Below are 20,946 nucleotides of genomic sequence, written 5' to 3' on the forward strand. Positions count from 1 at the left end.
GTCATTATTCAGAGTCAGTATTCTGTACTTAGCTGGACTTAAAAGTTGGTCTGTGCAGTTGGAGTGAGAATGGAGCACTGCCATTTTCAGGCCCAATTATTACGCTGACTTAGGGTGAGGTAAAAGTTCCATGGCTAGTCTTAATGATTGAATGGAAAAACCTGGTGTTTTGTAACAGATTTAATATGATAATCCCATAATGTGATGTCATCAAACATTACATTTTCCTACTATATTGCAAACTAGACCCAAGTATTTACAATGCACTGTTGTTGCCACTGTTTTCAAAAAAAAATTTTTTGGTCAGCATGGGAATCTGACAAGTGCGGAAAGCCATCATTCTTGCTTAAAAGTATGCAAACCAAACTGAGAGTTGGTTGTGTCCCACCTGTTCATGGAACTTCCTGTGTTTGGAATGGAATATGCACTCTCTTACTTGAGGCATCCACCCTGCTTAACAACAACAACAAATTACATTTGTATAGTGCCTTTCACACTTGAAGACTTCCTCTTCCACCATGACTACGATCATCTCCTTTTTCTCCTTAGCTTGTTGTCAAACTTCACCCTTGTTAAGCGCTCCAAGACTCTGCATTAACAACAACTTCCGTTTATATAGCGCCCCTCACACCAAGTAGTGTCCCAGAGAACTTGGGGGCAGTATAAATGCAAGTTCTTGTGGTTGTTCTTGTTTTAAATAAACTCCAAACAGCAGCAATACATTCACTTACAAATATACAGTCTGTACACATCACAGTAAAAATACTGTGAAGCACTTCAAGACCTGGGTATGATAAAGTGCAATATTAAATGGAAGGAGTGTTGTTATTTTTTGATCAGTGGTGAAAGAATGTATTTTTGATCCTCACAGGCATTTTGCTTCCCTGGACTTTGCTTTGCTCTGACAATATTTTGAATATTTAATGCTCCTGCTGTCCCAGTGTAACATTTTCACCATACAAGCCAGTGAGAGTGTGTATTTTCATTGTCATGGGAAATGTTTACCACACCCGCCCTGCAGGAACTGGCTTGTGGTGACCCAGACTCCTCACATTTCTGACCTTTGATAACTAACTCAAACAAAAAAAATACTATTCTATTTATGTTGGCTGGATCTGAATGTATAAATAATCTTTCTCAGTCTTCTGACCCTCTGGCTGTTTTAAATTAAAAGCTGCTGGAAGGAGAGAGGCTTAGGATTTCTCTGTGTGTGCATTGCTGACATATTTTGAAACCGGTTCAGTATTAAATGTTGCTTGCAACAGTGTTCATTGGCTAAATGTGCTGATTCGGCAGGTGGTGTTTTGCACTGTTCCTCAAAATCTACCTGTGGTTGTTGTCTGTTCATCAGTACATGATTGCAACGCCGGAGATTTAAAAAGTTCTCTCACTGTCTGATTTTTAAAAAATTATTAATAATAAGTCTTTGCATTTGGTATAGTGTCTGATCCCACTTCTGACACAACTTTAGGCTCTGGAACTCCCTTCCTCACTCCCTTCGCCTCGTCCCCTCTCTTCCTATTTTCAGGTCTCAGCTGAAGACCTTTCTTTTTGACCGCGCCTTTGGTCACCTTCCTCCCCCTCCCTCTGGCTTGGCCCCGAGATCTGTCACTGTAAAGCGCTCTGAGACGCTGTCCGGCGTGGAGGGCGCTATATAAATCCAAGTTGTTGTTGTCTCTCACTTTGGGAGGTGTCCCAGAGTACTTCACTGGATATACTGTAAAGTGTACTGAATGTGTTTTGTGGGCGAATCTAGTCAATTTACGCACAGCAATGTCCCGCAATCGGCTTATGAAGTGAAAACCCAAACTAGATTTGCAGCAGTCCTATCTTTAGATGCTGTCTCGACCATCACAGCCTTTAATCCGTGTGGTGGTGGGAGACTAAGTGGGGAAAAAAGGTATAAATAAAAGCTGTGATAAAACTAATAAAGAATCTATGTAAACCAATCTCATCTATTACACGTGAGTCTTCCAAAGGGAGTGTTTCTGTAATAAAAGCTATGACACTGGTGATGTGCAGTATTAATGGAAGCTGGAGATCCACTCCATTATCAGGCAGCTTTTCTGTAGCCCAGAAGTTACAAATGAAGACCATAACCAGGCTTCTAGCTTCACATCCCCCTCCTGCTATGAGCGATCTTCACGTCTAGTACAATATTTGTGTAGAAATCTTGAGTACTGTGTCTTGTTTCCCTCACATTACGAGGTACAAAAATGTGGGATGCAATTTTCGGTGATAATTATCACATCTCATTGTGTATTATCACCTCTGGTTTTCAACACTTGGGAGTTTCTGAAATCATTTTTTCCGGACAATCAGCTCTATTGTCGCTCCTCGCTTTGATTCAAGATACTCAGTCAACAGGCTCATTCTGAAGACTAAGCAGCACAATATTATTCTGTCCCATGCTCTTTTTATGGTAACATTAGGATAAACTGGCAATATCACTACAGTGAGCAAGGCCGCAAAAACAATTGGTTACCCCTGAATGATCTGTACTGTGAACTGATAAGGCAAAGAAGCTTTGTTTACAAGAAGCCTCCGCCTTGTAGTTTCTATAGCAGAGTTGGCGGGTTAAAGTCTAAGACTAACAGATAGGCTAGGTTTTAAGGATCGCAGACTTGATGTCTCCTTTATTTTGTGGTCCTGGAGACTTAATTTTGCTTTCTCGGATATTGCCATTGTTAAAAGTTTGGGAAGCACACCAAAAAGTTAAGGGGGTGGGGGGGAAATAATCACTTTTTAACCTTCGTGCTAATTTGTGGGTGCTGGGGACTGAACTGCATTGTTGAATACTAAATCTTTTGACGTTTTCTTTCTTTGACGAGAAGTGCAGCTTTCAAGATTCATAGCTTTTATGGTTGAAGTCCTTCATGCCTCTAATTCAGGAAAAAAGATTATTAGCAAAAATCAAAACCAGCGCTGCAGTGATTCATTTTCAAACCAAGGAAATCAAATTGTCAGATTATTACTGAGTATCGAGATGACTTTTTTTTGTAGTTCTCATTTTGGACACATGACTACACAATTTACAAAAATTACATACAATTGTCATTGCAAAATACAGTGCTCGGTTGCAATGAGCAAACCTCTCCAGCAGTCCTATATTCATAAAAGGTTATAAATTTCGTCCACCTCTCTTTCCCTGCATCCTCTCCCCTCCCATGGTATTCAAAAAGAGAAAGGAGTTTGTCCCGGTGTCCTGGCCAGAAATCTCCGAGATAAAATTAGTCAATCGCTTCATCGCTGTTTGTGGGACATTGCTGTGTGCAAATTGACAACTCTGTTTGCCTACAAATACACAGCCACTGCCCTTGACAGAAAATCCTGGAAAGTGCTTTAAGAAATTTTGATGATGTGATAAGGTGCCATATACCATAAGTCTATGTCGCTCTGGAATGCTACTTCACAGTATCGATGCAAGTTGTTGTTGTTATTAAAGGTTGATTTCCCCATGTGCAGACACAAACAGGACTTTTTTTAAGTTCTAACCTCTGGCTGTCCTTCAGCCTCACCCTTAATATGCAATAGGCAGAATTCAGAGTTAACTCGGTTGGGGTTGGGATCTTTGGCACTTTCCTCCAGAATTTTACTTGTGTTCCAGAATCAGTTGTGAAGAGGTTTGACAACAGAATGTTAGAATTGACTACCCTCTCGGTAGTCCGGTTCCCGAGCTGGGCGAGTCTTCAGACCTCCAGGTCTGCTGGTGAAAGCACAACCAGCCTGACTCATTGGCAGGACTTTGAAGGCCATCCACCCACCCAACTCCTGTTAACCCTGCAAGCCAAAGCCCTAACAGGTTGGGTGGTCCAAGCTGGACAAGCAGCAAGAAAGCTTGCCAGACAGTGCTATTGATGGCAAACTATGTGGTTAGACACCAGCAATACCCCAACTTCCCCAAGCCTCGGCTCTTGTCATCCTGTGCCCAAAACTTTCCAGAATTCTGTAAGCAGGATGAGTCCCTCCAAGGAGAGAGTGAGCATTCCATTCCAACAAACTTCTCTGGTATGTCCATGTGTAGGTGGGATGCATGGAAATCTCAGTTTGGTTTGAATTCTCTTAAGCATGGTGATGGGTTTCCATATGTGTCAGACATGTGGCTGACCCAAAATAAACTGCAGAATCTTCTGTTCATTACTCCTCTCTTGAAGGTGTTTGACTTCATTTTGTTTCTACTCGGTTATGGGGTTCCATGAGTGCCAGGTGTGTCTGCTACCTTGTTCCAATGACTGGTTACTGACATGTGAAAAAGTTTGTCAATGAGTATTGGCACGTTGTGTGATCTTCATAGATAGACCCGGTCCAAGCCCCACCCGACATTGACATGCATGAGCACCTTTCAATAGGGATTTCTAGATAATGACAGAAACCAGAACCCTGGAGTATTTTTCTTTCCCTATATCCCAGGGGCATTCAGGTCTATTTGTAATCCCAACTACTGCCCACCTGAGATCAGCCAACTCGACACAGACAGCACATTCAAACATGCAATCTTTCAAGCTGTGCCTTTACTGTATTATTGGGGAAAGCTACTTAAAAGTTCATCTGAATGAACAGAGGCGAATGACAAACCTGTTGGGTGATGATTGATAAGAATATTTGTTTCCTTATTGTGGCAGGGAACTTGTTTTGCAGTGGGTTTAACTATGTGGTTGTGGAGATGAAATATGTCACTGTAAGGAGGAATTTTGTTGCTGAGTTAATCATGCAGGAATGTAAATAAAATGCTGACTGGAGCAACATTACACCAAGTCATATGCTTCCCAGTTCAACCTGAGGTTTAGAGTATTGCATTGTCTGTAAACACAATCAAACTTATTTCTTTTAATCCAAGAACTAAAACTTGCATCCTCTTTTTTCCAGGATCGATTATTCAAGCTTAATAGGGGAGAAAATCAAAGGGGGAGAAATATTATGTTTAAAAGAAAGATGTATAAATTTTGATGAATCGATACACTATTCACCTACTGATTTGCGCCTTCTGCCCATGTTAACAACAACAACAACAACAACAAGATTCCATTTATAGAGCGCCTTTCACGTCAGGAGGACGTCCCAAGGCGCTGCACAGTTGGGTCATGACCCGAGCAGGGGGGAAATGGTCAGGGTGAGGGGAGGGAAGGGAGGGAGAGAGGAGGGGGGAAATGGTCAGGGTGAGGGGAGGGAAGGGAGGGAGCGAGGAGGAGGAAGAGAGTCGAGAGGGGAGCTGAAGGCACGGTCAAAGTTAAGGATAAGCTGAGGACCCCACAACATTGTTTACTGAACAACTCCAATCAGCTTTCACTCTCAGATCGCAAACAACAATGTGAGCGATTCCGGTGCTAAGTCACATAACTTGGACACCACCAGTGCATCTTAAGCAGGTTGTGTACGTACAGTGCCACAATATGTTATGTAGAACATCAGAGCACAAAACAGGCAATTAGGCCTGACAACTCCATGCCAGTGTTTATATTCAACATGAGCCTCCTCCCCACCTATTTCCCTCTGTTTTCTTATCCCTCATGCAGTCAAGAGGAGATGACTCGCCCAGTTAGACATGCCTGTTACATGTTTGTGAACTCTGACTTGATGATGGTGTTGGTCACAAAATCACTTCTCATAAAAGTGATGTTTCTGCTTGGCCAATTTGATGTCTGGCATAGCCCCGATAAAGAAATGAGACACAAGTATAGGTCTCGAGCGCAACATAATGGATGTTTTTTTTAAATTGACTTGTAATGTTGATTTCCCATTAAGATTTAAATATTTTTTCAGATATTCCTCTCGATTCCCTGAATTCCAACTAAAGCAACGTCTTAGAGTTGGCAATCAAGGAACTGAGTGCATGGGGGGCCTGGTTAAGCAGCAGATCTGTTGAGTGTCTAACATGAAGGAGAGGTGGACCACATGTAGCGTCCGGAGGCTGGTTTATTTAGGACCCCTGGAATATTAAAGTGTAGCTTGTGAGTAAAAATATAATGAGTGGATTTTAAAATGTTAATTGCGGTTTATTTAACAGATATTGCTGCAGGACCTGTCCAAGGGCCTGATACTAGGATATGGAGGAAAGTGGATCTGAGACCTGGGGCTGGAACTCGCGTTGTTCGGTCTACGAAGACTATAATGGCTGCTCAACATGGGACACCATTAACCTACACGCCAACACCAGCAGGAGAAACGCAAGTTGTAACCAAGATTGACGATTCTCCATTTGTGAAGAAAATTCATGAGGATATCAGGTTTAAGCCTACAGCAGAGAACATTGTCAAATCTCAGGGCAGTGATATAAGCTTCAACTGTTCACTTAGTGCACCCAACTCATACCACGATTTCCGTATTGAGTGGCTGAAGGACGGGAAGGTGCTGATTGACGGTAAACGCTTCTTTCTCAGGGAACTTACCATTCCTGGAGGTGACGGAAAGACCACAGTTTTAAACAGTTGCAGGTAAGGGGGTTGCTGTGCTCTGCAACTTAAGCATTTAGTTTTCCTAATCTTTTTATCGGTGTCAGGCTGCTACTTCAGCACGTACTACATTACTGTAAAATAAGTAAATAAGTTACCTTCTACCTTAAGAATAGTGATATTTTGCTAGGGCTAATTTTCATGATCATTGTGAAATAACTCCCATTGTCTGAAATATCTTCCAACTCCTGAAATACTGAACATGTTAAATACCAGCCATCTCACAACGGGGAAAATACATGCGATAAATAATTTGTAAGTAAATAAAACTATCTGTTCACATCTTTTCTATTATAATGAAAATATTTCCTCTCAGCCACTGATTTTGTTGTCCCTGACTGGCGTCAAATGGTGTTCTATTGTCCTGGTAATCCTTACAAACGTTTAATACATTTTTACAAACACGTGACAGCCTTGAAAATGTCTTCTAATGCAAAATTATTATTATAGAGCCTCTATTGTACATTGGCCAGAGCTAACAGTACATTTATGAAATGTAGTCAATGTCCTCAGTGTGTTGAGAGTACAGTTGTATTTTTTTCTTTCATAGCATCTCCAACATACAGCGTTCTGATGCTGGAGCTTACAACTGTAGGGTACAGATTGCTCGTGTATTTATTGAATCAGAAAAAATCTTACTTCAAGTAGAAGGTATGTATTGTGTTGTACTTTTTTTCGCTCTCCTCTCAAAAAGCAGGCCTGGAGGTGGAGAATGGTTACACACTGACTGGGCCCACACCCTCTGGTTCCTCTGTTCTTTATGAAGGAGGCTGGGTGGTGAATGACAGCACGTTATTTGACTGCAACCACAATTTGCATTTATAAAGACTCCTTCACTCGGATAAAATCTTGGAGTGCTTCACAGCAGTGTGGATTGACGCCGAACATCGTGTTTGCACTGCATTTTTAGCCACCAGAAATCAGTGGACAATGATTGTGAGCAGGAACCCTGTTTGATATCCACCCCTCCTATCCATCCCTCTCAATCCCAGGAGACGTGGTGCTAAGATGAATAGCATTTTACCTACTACTTTCCTGAGATTGGCAGAATTGGGAATGCAAACTGTTATCTTCCGTGCTAACATATGCTTCCTATTGTCTTAAACTTGTTGTGCCCTCTTGCTATTCATATTCATTTACTTTCTCTACTTATATAGCTATATTAAATTCTTAACAAGGTCCCTTCTCAAATCCTCTGACACTCTTGCATGTTCCTCTCACTCCCCCACCCCCCAGCTACTCACATATACCACTCAGTGTAAGTGGAAGGGAAAGGAGGGATCAGAGGGATCCTTATACAGATGCTTAAGTAGAGAAAGTTTGGGATTCAATTAACAGATTAGGCTTCATTATCTAACTGTCTTCACTGGAGGGGAAGTGGAATTAAAGAATTGCCTTAGACTTAATGGTGGAGCAGATTGACAGGTCCAACAATATTCTCTGTCACCTTGCTCCAAAATGTAAGAATAATAAGGATAAAATGTGTTGGTTTACAACGCGATTGAAACATCTTCAATTGCAATGCAGGCTTGTAACCCATAAAGGGGTCTAATTTGAGGTATTTCTTAACAGTATTCCTTACTGAGGAATCCAGGTCTTGGTTGTGAATCAGCTGTGGATAGGTTGGTTGTGATATTGATTTGAGAGCTAAGGACACTGGAGACTTTGCACTGCCAAATGAATACAAGACCAAATTGAGAATGGAAAGTATCCAAGCATGGAATTGCAATTGTAAATGGACTGTGGAAACTTGTCGTTTTATGGAGTCCTGTAGCTCAGTGGTTAGAACACTCGCTTTGCAAGTGAGAGACCTGAGTTCAATTCCAGGCAGGGCGAAACCTTGGGCAAGTTTCCTTACTCCACACGCCTAATAATAATTCCTCCCAAACCAAAAACAATAATAAATTGGTTATTTTCAATCTACGACTGTTTGTGGGACATTGCTGTGCGCAATTGGCTGCCGCGTTCGCCCACAAATATACAGTCAATTCACTTTACAGTGTGTTCTGTGAAGTGCTTTGGGACGTCCTCCCGATGTGAAAAACGCTATATCAAATGCAAGGATTATTATTATTATAGTTTTTGTTTTGTTTTTGCTGTCATTCATTTCCATGTCTCAACAAAGAGAGAAGTGGGGATATTTCAAGTGAGCTTCTGTTCCTTTTACAGGGTTGCCAACTTTTGTTCAAGAACCAGAACAACAAAACGTTACCAGAAATGAACCCTTTACTCTTGTCTGCGAGGCTGTCGGACCACCATATCCCGTGCACATTTATTGGTCTCAGAATGGCAATAGGATCAAAGACAAGGAGGACCCTTCTCCTTCCACCCTGATTCTCCCAGGTAAGTTTCCATCATGAGATATCTTGTTTTTGTTTGCGAAAAAATTGGCTTGCTTCCTACATCTATGAGGATCTTATAACTTTGACTGCGATGTCATTGATACAGAGGATATCTTTACCATTCATTATAGTTTGGAGCAGCACTGCATTGTCAGAGTTGTGGTCCTTCAGATGAACCATTCAACAGAGGTCCAGTTTGTCTGTTCAGGTAGATGTTAGCGATCCCATGGCACTACAAAGGAAAAAGGCATCGTTACAAGGGAACATAGGCCTAAAAATTAGAATGGAGGTTAGGAAACATTTCTTCACACAGCGGCTTATAAAGATTTGAATTGCTCTGCCCCAAACACCTGTAGAAACTGAATTGATAAGGTTGTTTAAAAGAGAGTTAGACACATACTTAAATACTATAAGTGCTCAGGAGTATGGTGAGTGGGTGGGGCATTAGGATAAAAGAATCTGCCAAGATCTAATAAACCTGTGCAATAGGCTTGATGAGCTGAATGGCCTCCTCCTGTTCCTTTTTTACAATGTTCCATTCAAAAAGAGAGGAAGTTTCTTCTGGTGTCCTGGCCAACAGTCCTCCAGATAAAATTGGTCATTGATATTTTATGGCTGTTTGTAGTAGGACATTGCTGTATGCTGTGAGACATATCGATGACATGATCAGGTGTCATCAAATACAAGGATTATTATTCTTAACTACAGATATTTTTCTTTAATTTCTACTTTTTTTTCCGGGCTTTCCTTTGCCACATACCATCCCACGATTGAGTGGGAGTCATGTTCATCACTAATATTAGTAATCCTTACAAATTATATTGTTCCAAAATATTGTTCTGAAGCCAGCTCCCGGGTACCTAACAGTGCCCTGGTCAAAACTGTCCTTCCAGTTTTATTCCTGTTATTGTAAAAAAGAGCCTAACCTTGGCTCAGCAATATTATGTAGAGGCACATTGTCTTAAGATTGAAAACTGAGCACATAGAGACCTGAAGACTTGATGGATTGTCTTGTCACTGTAGCACAATGCAAGCAAAAAAATATTTTTTGTCATGTTCTCATGAATATACAATCAATATATTGGTTCATAGACTAAAGTGATGACCGGAACCATTCAGTTTTTAAGAGTCTATTTTGACCACCTGGTAGTGTGCTTTCATCACATATTGTGAACAGCGTTCTGCCGTAATTTCTGCCTGTGATTTTGGGGGATATGTTTTCTGCATAAACCCATGTAAATGTACATCACAACGTATATTAGAGCATGGAGACATAGAAAGTTATGACGTCCTTTACTTTAATATCTCTGCAAAGAGAAAAATGGACTTCCCCTAAAGGACACTATATATTTAGATTTTGATATTCTGATGGGCTGTAACACGAGACTGTATTTCGCGAGGTAACAAGGGAGGTTCAGATGAAGAACGCCCTTTAGCCCATTTGATTTCATCCATCCAGAATTCCCAGCCTACCATTGTCTCATAAAACCATCGAGCTGTTTTCGTGAATCCAGTGGTGTGGCTTCAATCAAGGTAACCTGTTCCAGCTGTTGGTTTAAGGTCACTGTGCCCCCTTTTCAAATGTCCACACACCAATTTAATGTGCTGGAGTCAGTCAGGCGCTGGCCTCCCATGCTCGAGAAAATTTATAGTCTTCACAATGTTCTGGCTGGAGTGGCATTTCTAGTGACCGACTGGCCTGTGTTGTGAGGCTGTGCTTGATAACCTTCCACTGAATATTGGCTTCTAAATTATTTCTTTTTATGAGTCATGAGTATCATGTCATGCGGCAACAGGTGAGCAGCCTGCAGTTCTTCAGATCAACCAGAGAATTTTGTTTTGAAGTAAGTGTAAGAACAAATATTTGGAGGAGTTTGAGACTAGTGCAGTGGGTCAGTGCAGGAAGAGAACAGTGCAGCGGGTCAGTGCAGACATGTCTGGTGCAATGGGTCTTCAGTGTCTGTACACACTGACAGGCAGGAAAAATGGAAGCTGTGCTTTGGCTGACTGAATGTAATTCCTAAAAGCCACATGTTCACTATGCCTGTAATTCAGCGAAAATTGCTAAGGATAGAGAAGTCATAAAGATGGCTGATGTGAGGAGTGGAATAAATCTCACGGGTGCGGTGGGAGAAGTTCCTCTGAGGGTGGAGTAAGACGTCTGGCAGACTAGAGAGAGATGAATTCCTGATGTGGCTGTGAGGTACCTGGCTAGGGAGAAAGTGGGAACACGTCCCACTTTCAGCGCTGGAACGTCTCACCCCAGCAAACACCAAATTCACTGAACCTTTGCAGAAATGTACTTTTAGTTTAGTGAAAACAGTTTGAAACTTAAAATTCTGCTGACATATTCCTGCATTTGAATAGTCAAGACGGAAGCCATACTCTGGCTCTCGTCAATGTCTTCACTCCTGCGGATCTAAACTCCTCAACCTCTCTGGGCTTTCCCTCAGACTCACCAAACCAGTGCACAATCAGGCGTCCGGTTTGACCTCCAACTGTCCTTCCTACCACACATCCGGTCCCTGACTAGACCGCCTTCTTCCACCTCCGTCACATTGCCCTCCTCCGACCGTACCTTACCCCAAATGCAGCTGAAACCCTTGTACATGCGATTGTCATTTCCCTATTCAAAAAATCCAGATCATTCAGAACCGTGCTGCCCCCATACTTAACTGGACCAAACTCTGTACCCGCATCTCACCAGTTCTGGCCAGACTCCACTGGCTCCACCTGTCCCTCTCACTCTCCTCTCCACCATTGGAGGTCGCACTTTCAGTCACTACTCCCCGAAACTTTGGAACACTCTCCTTCAATCCCTCCGCCATGCCCCGTCTCTCCCCTTTTTCAAGTCCCGCCTTAAAACCTTCCTTTTCGACTGTGCTTACGGTCACCTTCTCCCCACCCCCGGCTCGGAGTCAGGCTCCGCCATTGTTAAGCGCTCTGAGACACTACCCTGCGTGGAGGGCGCTAGATAAGGGCAAGTTGTTGTTGTTGCTTGTCGCTGATCACAGCAAATGGGAAAATGGGGCAAAAAGTTATGTTCCTTTCTAGCATCAGTTTCATCGTTCTGCTGCGTTTACCTGGGTATACACACAGTTTCACCGCTTTGCAGTGTTTCCTGCGAAGCACTCTGAGACATCTCAACAACGTGAAAAGGTGCTATATCAAATGCATTCATTATTTATTATTATAATCTGCTACAGAATATAAGAGTTGGGGGGTTGTTCTGATATTTCCTTAAACTTTTTTCTTTAGCTCTGTTTCGAAAATGGCACACACCAAACAGAACTTTTTGAGAGAGTTTCTCTTAGTTGTACTGTTACTATTTGTGCTTTTGGCTGTGGGGCCATTAAGGGAACACTGAGGAGGGGGAAGTAAAACATCACAGGAAGACTGAAGATTTCAACTTAATTGTTAACAGATGTAAAATGCGACTCGCTAATGTGCTGCAGCTTCTGCAATTTTGAAAAAATCCAAAGCCAGTTCTTATGATAACATGGATTTGGGGTTTTCTGCATTGATAGGCAGGAGAAAAATTAAGATAACCACAGAAGTAAATAAAAGGGAGATTAAAGATAATTTCTTTATGCAGGGCTGGTCGTGATGTGTAATTATTTTGCAGAACCTATCAATTGTTTTGAAGTGGAATTGGATAGATGCTTGAGGAGGAGGAATGGTGAAGGGTGCAGGAAGTGATCAGGGGAATGGGATTGGATTGGATACGTCATGTGGAGAAGTGTAGACTTGATGGGCCGAATGGTCTGTTTCTGTGCTGTAACCCCTTGTGGTGCACAGAGGTTGCTGAGTTTGCCTACAGAATGCTGTCATTATACTTCACAGTATCCCCTTTGAAGTCAGATATCTTCCTGCTATGAAAGAAGCTATATCAAATGCAAGGATTATTATTATTATATTAATTGAATACAGTAGCGCCATGGAATCTTTAACACCCACCTTTAATGTCTTACCAAAAGGATGGCACCTCTAACAATGGAGCACATCCCACATTGGAGCATCAGCCTAGATTGTATGCTTTCCAAGAGTGCCAAGTTATTCATGATTCTGTGTTTAAAGCATTAAAATATGGATGTGCAACTTACGGATTCTGCAAGGTGTGTTAGAGAACAACTCACAGGAGATCCTCTGACCCCGGTTCTGATTTTTGTGATGCTGGATCGTGGGTACAAGTGGCTCTGGCAGCAGATTGGCAATGAAGTTGAATTCCATCGGGTCGGCCTCCCACACATTCGGGTACCTACAGTAATCGTCAGTTTAAAAAAATACATCTGTGACTTCCAAATTCCTGCTGTTTCCCCTTGGCTGCTGCAAATATGGGAGGAAATTACGGTGTGTGTGTGTGTGTGTATGTGTATAGGGCAACATAAAAGAGAAGTTTTCTTTGTAGTTTCATGCTGTTATGAAACCGACCGCATAACAGAAAAGTGAAATAACACAAGGTCACATCGAGCGCTTCACTGTGCCATAAGTAATATTGTGTTGAGGGATTTAAATCTGCTTTTCATTTTGTGACCCAGATGTAGGACAGAAGCAGGATATAGTGAAAAGGCTGGCTGGGTCAGGTCCAGAGGTCACTGTCTGTTTTGTGCTTCACATCATTAGCTTAATGCGTTCCACATTTCAGGCTTTTATTGTCTTATTACAATAAGATCGCAATCCTCGGGAAATTGGATGAACTGTCAGCTTCCACTTCTTTCTGCCCATCAAATAAACTCTGTATTCCACCAGCCTCAGCTCAATATCCTACTTGTCCCTGAAGCCACAGGATTCTGCTGAATCCTCTCAATGTGGCATTAAGGACATTGGTGTTTAGTCAGGAAATGGCAGCTTCCTCGAAAGAAAAGCAAAGGAGGGGATATGATTCTGGATTTACTGTTTATCATTAAAGATGCTGAAAGCTGTGACATTTCATGTCACAATTCTTTATTTCCAGTCACTGGATCATTGCAAGCTTGTAACACTGTTCCTTTGTGCTCAGTGATTCTCAGCCCCCACCCCAGTTAAGGTCATGTTACTTCTTTCCAGCTTTGTGCATTGCTGCCTACTGGTGGGAGCAGCACAGATAGAGGACTCCATTCACTCTGCTCCCACTCGCCTGTCTATACAAACGCATTCTTCCCTAACACTTGCTGTATTTTGTGCCATGTAACCCTACTCTACTGAGACGTGACATGAAGCCACACTGCTGAAGTGCTGGTTGTGTCTTGTGCAGAAAATTCAAGATCAGTGAATAATATAATACACATCAGAAAAAGATTAAACAGTGACTGTTTAAATGTAGTTCACTTGTTTCTGAAGAGGATTGGAAAAGAACTGTGTTGTTTGAGGACTAGTGACCTCAGGCATACATGTTCAGCAGCAGTGATGAGACTTGGGCGGGAGGGAACAGGAGAAGCTGGCAACTGATGTTGTGTCTCTGCTTCTCTGTATAGAGTGTGACTTGTGCATTTGTCTGTGTGCCTGTTACTTTTCCAGAGCAGACCCTCTCCACCAGCACTTTGTTTTAAAGGCGCTTATACCAGACGTGATCATTCTCAGCTAACCCATAGACTAAATAAACAAGCTCTGCTGAAAGATTACCTGCTGCTCTTGTCTGTGTCCCACAATTTTTTCTGAATTAATGGAAAGGGGGTGGGGGCAGAGGAATAGTGCAGGATGTGATAATCAGCAAATCACAATAGATACCACCCTCTCCCCTTCTCCCCTCATGTACTACATATTTACTAAAAGCTTTCCCTGTGAACCTCTGCCATAATGTTCAATGCACTGTTCACATTTTACAGGGACCCAAATAGGTTTCACTCACAACCTTTCCCATTATACAACTGCATTAGCAGTGACTTGGGAGTGGGTCACTCTACACTGCTGATGTCTGTAGTGGAAACGGTCTATAACTGTTGATGGTGGAACCTCAACTGCCCCACAAGAAAATCAAAATGACTCGCTTTCCATTTCAAAAATACTCCTATACAGTATTATATATTACCACAGTACATATAAAAATCCTGAATTGTGTCCTCAAATAGAGCAGCTCAGCTGAGATACATTCTGCTCTTAAATAAGATCCTAATGTGGCACATTGTGATCCTGTGATTAGCCCCACAGCTTGTTTCTCATTCACTTTCTTGAATCACAGGGTTGAAAGCAGAAAGTTGATCTGACTGGGATTTACAAGAAATTGGTATTTTTTGATTTTTTTAAAAAAATGCGTTTCAACATTTCCTTTAGAAAAGTAAGTGAAACAAAAACTCAAATCTCTGTTGCAAAAAAAAATGGAAGATGAAGGGAAACTCCGTTATAGCACAGCTTCACTTTTATTATGGCTGTACTGTGAATCCTTGGAAGCTTGTATACCCAGCTTCTGGCACTAACACGCTTACTGACATCTGGCTGCCCCTGAGTTAATTTCTTTTGCTCACAAAATATGCAGTCAATTCACTTTACAGTATATTCTGGGAAGCGCTTTGAGACGTCTAGAAGATGTGATAAGGCGCTATATCAAATGCGGGGATTATTATTTCTTGCGCCTTGCACACTTTGAGGAAGAAGCACCATTCACACTTCTTTCTTTGCGACCTGACAACCCAGAAGTTGACCATTTTTTAGTGCTTCACTTTCAATGCAATCACTAAGCTATTGGATCTATCTGACAATGTTCCCCTTCATTTGGTTGGGGACCATGGGGTTTGGGGACATATTTATTGAATAGATTGTCTCACTGTATTTTAGCCACATTAAGCAGTGGTGACGAACAGTCACATCCTCTTCAGGTTGAATTGCAAAGAGGGACTCGATATGTTTGCCTTCTGCTTCAATTTGTGCATGGCACATCCACAATGGTCAGGTTATGAGAGGGACTTGAATTATGGATACGGAATATAAAATATCTCCATGATCCACATTATGTGGAGTCCTCTAGCTCAGTGGTTAGAGCACTCTCCTTGTAAGCGAGAAACATGTGTTTGATTCCTGGCAGGGTGAAATGTTGGGCAAGTTTCCTTACTCCACACACCCCTGTTTACCCAGCAGTAAGTAGGAACCCGGTTGTTAGTCGATTGGCAGATCACTTATCCAGGGGTAATAATTCTTTCAGAATTATTTAAAAAAATAATAAATTGGTCACTCAATCCACAAGTGTTTGTGGGGCACTGCTGTGTGCAATTGGCTGCCATGTTTGCCTATAAATTATAGTCAATTCACTTTACAGTATATTCTGTGAAGTGCTTTGAGATGTCTCGAAGACACGATTAGGCGCTATATCAAATGCAAGGTTTCTAATTATTGTTAGGTTTCACATCCTCAGGACTCCTTTCTGTTACACTTAGATTGTGTGCATAAGATGACTTTTGGTGGTTCTCACCCTCCCCGCATCCGGCACGTAATCACAGCACTGATTCCTTTTGTTGTTGTTGGATACAGTGTTGAGTTTCGATATTTAGCAATGACGTTCCGAAGTAGGATTGTCACTGTTATCGAGCCAATCTTCCCCCTATTCTGAAAGTCCTCTATGAAGATAGGGACAGATGGGTTCTTCCCCTTTCTCTGTGAGGTGCAGCTGTGTTCTGTAATTGAATATTCTTCCTCGATTTAAGCTGATAAAGGATTCGATTAGGTGGATGTTGTTAGGCTGTTTGTACTTATCTGTGAGTCCAAAAAGCGATCCAAAATAGTTAGTGGTGGATCTAATAAGGAGTTTAGGAAGAATTTCACATAGAGGATGGTGACAATGTGGACCTCAGTGCTAGAAACTGTAGTTGAACATATATGTGTGTATTTATATATATATGTATGCATTTATGTATGTATATATGTTATATGTATATATATATAATGAGGGAATACAACACCAAATTACATTTGTACAGCGCCTTTCACATCAGGAGGACATCCCAAGGTGCTGATTGGCTCCCATGAGCGCCTCCACCCCTCAGGCACTGGCATCATCACCATCCAAGGATATACACTCCACCTCACTGAACCAATCCGGAACCGTGGCATCTTGTTTGACCCTCAACTGTTTTTTCTACCCCACATTCGTGCAAAAACCCACTCTGCCTTCCCCCCACCCCCCCCAACTGTTTCCATGCCGTATCACTCTACATAATAACTCTATGGTAAATCATATTGTTGCTTATCAGAAGTTGTGTCAATGGTAAGTTTTAATGTGTTTGTTATGTATGTAACCTTGCTAAATACTCTGTCGGTGGCAGCACATTGTTTTCTTAAAGGGAATCACGTTGTAATAACAGGAACTATTCATTCTGTGAAAATGTATTTGAAGAAAACATTCAAAACGTAACTAGTCCAAAACCACATCACGTGGCCTTCACTATCCCCATCAGCATTGGGACCAAATCACAGAGGATGATCCAGCACCATTTAACCCATTTATTTACACCTCCTCTTATTTTATACAAGACTCTTCGGCAAAAACCAAATCCAATCTGAAGACCGGTTGGGTATATCACCAGCCCAACTAGCCTGTGTTTGTATCAGCTTTATGTAAAAATTACTGTTTTTTGGTAGGGGTATTCCATTACAAAAATAACCCTCTACAAAAACTAGGTTCCCAAACCGTTTTCATTGGTTTTTAGTTGGTTTGTTATGGGGTCTAAGCGCACTGACACACTACCCTGCGTGGAGGATGCTATATAAGTGCAAGTTGTTGTTGTTGGTACACAGGGAGCAATGGAATGTGTTCCTGAGAACTTAGGACAGTGTTATTTTGATGAAATTTAGTAAGATTGAAAAACAACTGGTTTGCTTCCTTTAATGGAGGGGAATGAATTTGGCTTATTTTCCTGACAGCTTTGGTTGCTCTTGGTGGCTTACATTGTCAGTAGTAAGGTTTTAAGGAGAAGTTTGTTTTATAATGAATTACCTTGTGTATTAAACTGTACCTAGTTGTCCAGCGGCACGAATAGAAGTGTGGGTATGCACAGGCACATATGTGGGAATGTAGGGCATTGGTGTGTTGAAATTGACTGCCACACTTGACAACAGTAACGTGTTTTGATGGTATATCAAATGTCAGACTTACTACACATATCAAACTCTGAGTCTTAGGTGTCACCCACTGACTTCTGAGCACAATACTCTTTTGCCGAAACCAAGACTATAACAATAATAATAATCCTTGCATTTGATACAGCGCCTTATCACGTCTTCGAGACATGTCAAAGCGCTTCACAGAATATACTCTAAAGTGAATTGACTGTATAATTTGTAGGCGAAACACTCAGGCCAATTACGCACAGTCGTGTCCCACAAACAGACGTGATTGAGTGACTAAATTATTCTTACTATATACAGGAGAAAGACTTGAACCAAGTCAGGTGGAGAGAATCCATTGTCCACTCTTAACATGGCTAACATCTCAGGACAGGAAATCTGATTTACAATGGAAAAATAAATATTATGCTATAAAAGATTACAAAATACAGTACAGAGAATTAGGATCAATCGTAAGGAGAGTGTTGATCTTGCTTTTGTCCAGGATCTTATCTCTGTGGTTCAGGGCAAGGATAACAAGTGTAAGTCAAGGTGCTAACATCTCTCTGCACCCTCTGACATTATAAGAATATAAGAAATGCTAGATGAAGAAAGACTAAAGTCCATCTAGTTCACCTTCCACCCTCCTGGCGGTCGCATGCATATATGTCCCAAACTATCTATGTACTATATCCCATAATGTTATTTCCTAAAAGAAAACTATCTAATCAACATTTCCTGCTTCAACCATCTCCTTAGGGAACCTGTTCAACAGGTTCATTATTCACTCACTGAAATAGTGTTTGCGTAGATTCGTTCTGAATTTACTCCCCTTCAATCGCAGGCCATGTCCTCTGGTTTTACTATACTGGACAAGTTGAAACAGCCTAGCATGATCTATAATGTCTAGCCCCTTTAGAATCTTAAAGACAGCAATCATGTCGCTTTTCAATCTTCTCGTTTCCAGCATAAACATGTCTAATTTACTTAGTCGCCCCTCATTGTCCAATCCCTCCATTCCCTCGATCATTTTGTTTGCCCAAAAATGGTTGCTTAAAAACATCATTGTTGGTAGAATTGTATGAGAGTCGCAATCTCTTCATAGTGGTTTTATTTCCCTTCTCACGAAAGATTGCTGATAGAGATCTGGTAGCTGACCAGATCACCTCCCAGACCTGATCTGTATATTCATCACTGTCCTCAAAGGCCCATGTTTCATGCTGTGGCAGCATTTTATGTCTTTTGTGACTGATTTCTGAGAAGACAACAACACTCCCACCACAAATAAATTTGCAATGAAAGCAACATTGTGGTCTGTAAGTTGCACACAATCGGAACTTGAACTTGTGTAGTCTATGCTAACACTCCAATGCAGTCCACAAATTTGTCATCTCTTGCCTCAATTATTCCATTACCCTCCGTGCCAGTCTCCCCAGCTCCACCATTCACAAAATCCATCAAATCCAAAACTCCACCGCCCATATCCTCACCCGCACCAAGCTCCATACCCCATCACTCCAGTCCTTGCCAGACTCCATTGGCTCCTTATCACAAATTGGATCGATTTCAAGATCATCAAACTCATCTTCAAATCCCTTCAAGCCCTGGGACCCTCCTACATCTCTGCTTATACCGCACTCCACTAACTGCGTAGAACTGCGTAGTTCACTCAGCTAGCTCTGGCCTCCTGCACGTCCCTCATCCCCTCTCCTCCACCATCGGCCGTGTCTTCAGCGATTATGCCCTGAAACTACGTAACTCTCTGCCTGAATCCCTCCGCCTTGTCTCCTCCTTCCCCGTCTTCAAATCACACCTGAAGACCTTCATCTTTTATCTGTGCCTACGGTCACTTCCCTCTCTTGGTGTAAAGCTCTGCCACTGTTAATAGCTTGGAGATGCTACCCCATGAAGTAAAGGACGCTATACAAATGCAAGTTGTTTGTTATTATTGCAGCAGCAGCAGCAGCAGCAGTTCTGGGGGTGGCTGCATTGTTGGAGGTGCTGTCCTTTTAGATGAGACATAAATCTAAGATCCTGTCTGCCTGTTCAGATGGTCATTAAAGATCCCATGGCACTATTCAAAAGCAGAGGGAGTTTATCCCAGGGTCCTGGCCAACTGTCCCCTAAATAAAATTGATCATTCACTTCATGACTATTTGTGGGACATGATATGTGCAAATAGGAGTTTCACCAACAAAATACAGTCACGACACTTCACAATATATCCTGTGAATTTCTTTGACATGTCCTCCTGATGTGGAACATGCTATTTCAAATGCAATTATTATGAATACTCTGCGTGGACAGTTACAGATTGAAAATATAGCATAAAGTCTAGCCTTGTTGAAGTCAAAACAACACCAACAAATTACATTTGTATAGAGTCTTTCACATCGGGAAGACAATGATAAGGCATCTCTATCACAATAAAGACTCCTTATCAATGTACACTTCAATATACAATTAAGCAGCATTATACAGACTGTTGCAGCATGAAACAAGCCATTTGACTGAACTTGTGCTTGCTGGTGTTTGTACTTCACACGAGTCCACATTGCAAAGTATCTTGATGCAGTGATAGGGGGACAATCGGTGTGTGTTCTGGAGGGATGAGATCGAATGGACCAAAGGGACTTCTTCATCCAGACCAATTTTATGAATCTTGTGAGTCTCCATCCCTCCTAATCCCCTCTCCAATATTCCTCTGTTGCTTCATTTCATGCTCCATGATTGTGGAGTCCTTTAGCTCAGTGGTTAGAGCACTCGCTTTGCAAGCAAGAGACCTGAGTTCAATTCCAGGCAGGGCGAAACCTTGGGCAAGTTTCCTTACTCCACACGCCTAGTAATAATCCCTCCAAAACCAAAAACAATAATAAATTGGTGATTTTCAATCTACGACTGTTTGTGGGACATTGCTGTGCGCAATTGGCTGCCGCGTTCGCCCACAAATATACAGTCAATTCACTTTACAGTGTGTTCTGTGAAGCGCTTTGGGACGTCCTCCCGACGTGAAAAGTGCTATATCAAATGCAAGGATTATTATTATTATAACTATCAAATATTGAGGGATATTGTAAAAGTGCGAACCATTGGGATTAAAAGATGTAACAAGATAGAGATGTTTAAGATTCTGAAAGGATTCA

General features: G+C 41.8%; 1 protein-coding gene across 2 annotated transcripts in view; it reads left to right on the top strand.

The window, feature by feature from the left end:
- mertka (c-mer proto-oncogene tyrosine kinase a) overlaps window positions 1–20,946 on the top strand; it is a 59,797-nt gene that overhangs the window by 7,335 nt on the left and 31,516 nt on the right. For both annotated transcript variants that reach the window (XM_007893933.2, XM_007893934.2), the window contains exons 2-4: window positions 6,005–6,431; window positions 7,000–7,100; window positions 8,619–8,792. In XM_007893933.2, coding sequence (XP_007892124.2) covers window positions 6,005–6,431; window positions 7,000–7,100; window positions 8,619–8,792 — 702 coding nt within the window. The remainder of the gene's footprint in view (window positions 1–6,004; window positions 6,432–6,999; window positions 7,101–8,618; window positions 8,793–20,946) is intronic.

The sequence above is a fragment of the Callorhinchus milii genome, unplaced genomic scaffold (assembly GCF_018977255.1).
Source record: "Callorhinchus milii isolate IMCB2004 unplaced genomic scaffold, IMCB_Cmil_1.0 Scaffold3, whole genome shotgun sequence".
Classification (NCBI taxonomy): Eukaryota; Metazoa; Chordata; class Chondrichthyes; order Chimaeriformes; family Callorhinchidae; genus Callorhinchus; species Callorhinchus milii.